This window comes from Cyprinodon variegatus, unplaced genomic scaffold (assembly GCF_000732505.1).
Source record: "Cyprinodon variegatus isolate N-32 unplaced genomic scaffold, C_variegatus-1.0 Scaffold133, whole genome shotgun sequence".
In the NCBI taxonomy this organism is placed as follows: domain Eukaryota; kingdom Metazoa; phylum Chordata; class Actinopteri; order Cyprinodontiformes; family Cyprinodontidae; genus Cyprinodon; species Cyprinodon variegatus.
This window is the reverse complement of record NW_015150586.1, coordinates 405,424-410,861: the sequence shown is the minus strand read 5'-3', so window position 1 is coordinate 410,861 and position 5,438 is coordinate 405,424. Positions and strand designations below refer to the sequence as shown.

The following is a 5,438-nucleotide window of genomic DNA, read 5'->3' as shown; positions in this document are numbered from 1 at the left end:
TTGGTTCGTTCGTTCGTTCGGGTCTTTGGTTCGTTCGTTTGTTCGTTGGTTCGGGTCTTTGGTTCGTTCGTTGGTTCGGGTCTTTGGTTCGTTCGTTTGTTCGTTGGTTCGGGTCTTTGGTTCGTTCGTTGGTTCGGGTCTTTGGTTCGTTCGTTCGTTCGGGTTTTTCTTTCTTTCTTTCTTGTTATTTTTTATTTTTTGGGCGGGCGATAAACAGCAGCTAGCAGCTAAATTAAAGACATCCGACCTCCAGTCAGTATAAACTAATACTTGTCATGGGCATTACGCTGCTGTGCGGTATGCATTGCCCGTGTTCTTTATGAATACTCTATGTATACGCCCAAAATTGAAAAAATACATAGAAAGTTCATCGTTTTAGGAGATTCTGGGACGTCGGGCATACGCTGGCTAAATCGGCGAGGTGTGACGGGGCCAATCTGATGGCATTTAAAGGCATCACAGTTCTGAAAAATAAGAAGGACTAAGAACGTTAAAAGACTTAAAAACAAACAAGCTACCTTTAAAATGGATGAAGGCCAATGAAGGGTCGCCACACCCAGAGTTATATGCTCTCTACCTGCACAAGTTAAAATTCATGCAGGAAATAGTAAGACGGAGGCCTGACTAACGCTGAAAGAAACACCACTTAACCAAGCTGTTGACATGGCTGTCAGATTTCAGGCGAAGCTCCAGTCTTATTTTATTGAAATGAAGATTAAGTACCATTCCTCTTTGTTACACCTCACATGTTTCAGCTTCCCTCTCTGCTCTATGGACCCCCCTGCTTCGATGAGTTTGTTCTTAACCAGAATGAAAAGATGGTGCTGCTCCTGGGAGCAGGTTATTCCTGTTTTCCAACGTGCTCCATCCTCCAAACATCACCCAACTTCCAGACGCTCCGTTAGGATCCTCAGCTTCATAGCTGACGGGCTCCTCTGCCTCTCACACTAACCGGAGCTCAGGGTTTCCAGCTGTCCAGCACTTCTCTGGAATCCAATTTCCAATTATTCACAGAAGCAGGCAAGCAGCAAACCTTCACCCCTCCAGGCGTTGGTGCAGCTTAGCCTGCCTCCATGCTGAGCATTAAGTCCTGCCTGGAAGCCTTTTAGTTCGGTTGGGGGTCACTCTTCCAGTCTCAGTCCTGCAACCATCACTGATGCCACTGAAGCACATCCCTGACTCTGCATGGAGACATAGCTTTACCCAGATGTTCCTCACATGGGAGGAGGCGTAATAAAGAAGCGGCTGAACTATGAAAAGAAAGGGTTATAGAAACCATCCACCCCAGGGTGTGAAGGATTAAAACATCGCAATGACAAAATTAAATGGTTTATTTTCCATTCATACCGTTTTAGACCAGAGGACCCCAAAGAGTTCAGCCTGTGACTCCAAAATGCATTTTAGCAAAGTTTATTTCTATGCTTTATTTCATTAAATTATTTAACTATGGAAGAAAAACAGTTTCATTGGAATCTGCCTTTTTTTGTACAGCAAATTTTAAACACTGAAGTTCTTTACACATTGAATTCCTTACACAGTATTTTTACCTGGTAAAAATTTGCCTGCTAAAAATTCGACTGAAAATGTGTCGACCTTTTTGTGAACTCAAGCCAAAGGAATAAAGCGATGCAGTCAAGCTGCCAATGAAATTAGCTAATTTGATCATGTGATACAACAGTTGCGCCTGGCTTTATTCACGACTAAATTAAGCTGATGAGAAGTTTTTCCTGTTAAATAGATATGATTAAAAAACCATTAGAGTTTGAATAACTGAGCTGATTCCAGGTGGGTTTTTTTTGCTGGTTACTTTTTTTGAAACTCAATTTTTTTTTTGTAGAATTTTTTGCAGCTCGTTTTTTTTCAGCTAAATCTTTTGCTGGTTAATTTCTTGCAGCTGAATCTTTTTCGAGCTCATTTTTTTCCAGCTGAATTTTTTTTGCAGCTCATATTTTTGCAGGTGAATATTTTTGCAGTGGATTTTTTTGCAGCACAATTTTTTCAGCTTAATCTTTTGCTGCTGAATTTTTTTTGCAGCTCATTTTTTGAGCTGAATCTTTTGCTGGTGAATTTTTTTGCAGGTGAATTTTTTGCAGCTGTATCTTTTTCCAGCTCATTTTTTCCCAGCTAAATTCTTTGCAGCTGAATCTTTTTCCAGCTGAATTTTTTGCAGCTAAATTGTTTTTGCAGCTCAGTTTTTGCAGGTGAATATTTTTGCAGGGGATTTTTTTGCAACTTTCACCAGATAAAAATTCATCGTAAGAAATTGAATGTGTAAATAAAAATTCAGTGTACAAAAAAGGCAGATCCAATGAGACCGTTTTTCTTCCATATTTACCCAGCAGTTCTGTCCTTCTCAATATTGACCCGATGCTACAATAAACGTTTTAATCCTGTAATTGATAGTGTTGATCTGTAGTAAAACTGAAGCCTTTTAGATCAGGGTCCTTTGCAGGGAGCTGGATCCAGTTCTCCATGCAGAGCAACTATCAGGGATCCGACTGGAAGCTGAAGCTCATTGCACTGTTTCTGTGTTCCACACAGGCTCCATCACTCCCCTCGCCCTCGGCTAACGAACCAAAGTATGAGAAGCGCTGGCTGGACGCTGTCTGTTTGCCCTTGTTGATGGCCAGAGTCTCCAGATACAAAGCTGGCACCGATAAATTAAGGTAAGGCTAATCCACCATGATATGATTCACCTCTAAGGTGCACAGTTGGGCGAGCACAGCTGTTGGCTTACCAGCCACTTTCATTTAGGTGTAAGAGTTTTAATGCCAATATCTATGCAGGGACATAAACGGCTTAAAAGGTCAGAGCAGCTGCGGCTTACGAGGAGAGAGCGGCGGTCCAACCCGCAAAGACTTTTTGATTATGATGCCTGTCCTTTCTCATTGATTTTTCCTGTGAGCAGTAATTACACAGAAGCTTTTTCAATCTGGTTTCCATCATGTCCAAGCATTGGAACAAAAGATCCCTTAGAGCTGTGTGTTTGACATTGTTTAACATTTTCATCAGAGCTCCTGGTTTCCAAGTAGCCTACTAAAAATAAGCCAAATCAAATGTATTTGGACCCACAGTGTTCTGACCTCACTGCAGGTTGGCTTTTTCATTTCGCACTTCAACAATCTGCTCCATTAAAGGAAAAGTCTGCTAATATTCAGAATTTAAACTTCTGTAAGTACTTTCAATGTGAAATTATTACATACTATTCAATAATAAGTGTTTTTAATTCAGAGTAATTTTCATGTGAATGTGCTTTACTGGAGGCATCCATGTTTGTCAAAGAGCACTACTGCCACCTACTGGTTTGTGACGTCACGGTGTGGTATCGGCTGTTGATCAAGTCCCAGTGCTGTATCTGGTGTTTGTCACAACGCGCTATTATCCAAGTCATCTTGAAAACATTCTTCTTCCAAATGTTGGCTACATATTACGGGTTTTTTCTCTGGCCAGAATTTCGATGGCAAATCCTCCCTCTTCAAGTTGGCGATCCAACGACCAACCCGTCCATGGAGGATCAGGAATCAGAAAGGTGAAATAACTCTTTTTTTTTTTCACTTTTACCCGATGTATTCCAGCATCCAGCTGCCATGCACGTGGGCATTGTCAGTTTCACTATAGCTCTGGTGAATTTCAATGGTGAAGTCCTCTGGAAATCTTCAATAATTGTTGTTGATTGCAGATGTGTCTAGTAGTTCCCATTGATTTTGCTTGTAAAGTGGGGAGAATGGCGCTAGGCTTACCGCACCGTGACGTTACTGCTGGAAGATGGCAGGAGGGAGGGGTTACTATATGTAACACCTGTTTTTATTTATTTTTTTAACTGATTAATGCTAAATTCATTAAATCACTGTGTATTTATTAGTTATATGTATTAATAAGGATCCATTGATTATTCTTTGCTGGCGGGACTTTTCCTTTTAAACTATGAAAAGATGCTTTAACTCAGATGATACTGTCTTCATATTAGAGACAATAAACTGATTCAATCCTTGACTGAAAACAAGAACTGATTTACTTTGCTTTTGGAAATCTGAACACAAATCTCTCCAGAAACTGTCGGGAAGGAGGTGCTGTTTCCTAATCGTGAATTAATGACGTGGTTCTGCTCTGTAAACCTAATTAAAACCTTTATTCAGCTTGATTACTGGACGCAGAGCTTAGAGTTATCTAATTTTAAGCCTTAAGCGGTAGGCAGTGGAAAGTAAAGGGCCCGTAAAGGAGCCCTTAGAAATGTAGCAGCAAGGATTTTAAACCCAAACCAGGAAAAAAAAATAAAAAAAAATTTAAACCCAAACCAGGAAAAAAAAAACAGCAGAAGAGCCTCCTTGAATAAAAATTATGATGAAGTTCTCAGTAGATTTGTTAGCCTATGTTTCTCTGCAAACGGTAAAACCTAAAACTCAGAGAGAAACAACATGACTTTATTAAATGCTGCTCTCATCATAAAATAAACAGGATTTGAAATGTTATGGGAAACTAGAGCTGGAAAAATGTTCTTCTTTTCCATTCATTACTTCTTGCCATAAAAAGCCAAATATTCTCACCTGCAACTTGTAACGTGTAAAGAAAAAGTTCGGAAAAATCAATGGATCTTTATCTATAACTAAAACTAATACGTTCACGGTTATTGAATGAATTTAGTGTTAATCAGTAAAAAACATAAAAACAATATTTTTCTTAGTCAGGGAGCGGCCATTTTTTGCCCAAATATAGTAACACCTCCCTCCCAAAAAGGAGTTGTCTCGTGTTCAGCAGGTTTAAAACTGCATTGAGGTCACTGACTTGTACAAACAGAATGGCTCATATTACGCCGATTCTAAAAACTCTTCATTGGCTCCCAGCCTTTAGGGCCCTTCAGGGTTCCGTCCTACATTAGAGACTTGTTGTGTCCTCATAACCCCTCTCGGAGGCTGAGATCTCAGGACCAGAACCTGTTCATGGTCCCTCGTACTCGTTACAGGACCAGGGGAGATTGCTCCTTTCAGGCGGTGGTGCCGGCGCTCTGGAACGATTTTCCTCTTTCTTTCCACTTATTCTATTCTGTTGATGTTTTTAAGAGCGAACTAGAAACTAAATTAGAAAGCATTTGAAATCTAGTAGAATAAGGGTTGTTTTATGACCATTTTTTTTTGTGACTATAAATGTATTTTATTTGTATTTTTATTTTGTGAAGCATTTTGTGACCTCTATGTCTGTGAAAGGTGCTATATAAATAAACATGACTTACTTATTTACTAATACATCAGGTAAAAGTGATCAGCAACAATTACTGAAGATTTCCAGAGGACTTCACCATTGAAATTCACCAGAGCTATAGTGAAACAATACATCGGGTAAAAGTGAAAAAAGAAAGAGTTATTCCACCTTTCTGATTCCTGATCCTCCACGGACGGGTTGGTCGTTGGATCGCCAACTTGAAGAGGGAGGATTTGCCATCG

The 5,438-nt window shown here is 39.9% G+C and overlaps 1 protein-coding gene across 1 annotated transcript in view; it reads left to right on the top strand.

Moving 5' to 3' along the window:
* The window catches only part of sntg2 (syntrophin, gamma 2), an 87,181-nt gene that overhangs the window by 21,782 nt on the left and 59,961 nt on the right, over nt 1-5,438 (top strand). Inside the window, exon 5 of the mRNA XM_015376327.1 lies at nt 2,542-2,666. Coding sequence (XP_015231813.1) covers nt 2,542-2,666 — 125 coding nt within the window. The remainder of the gene's footprint in view (nt 1-2,541; nt 2,667-5,438) is intronic.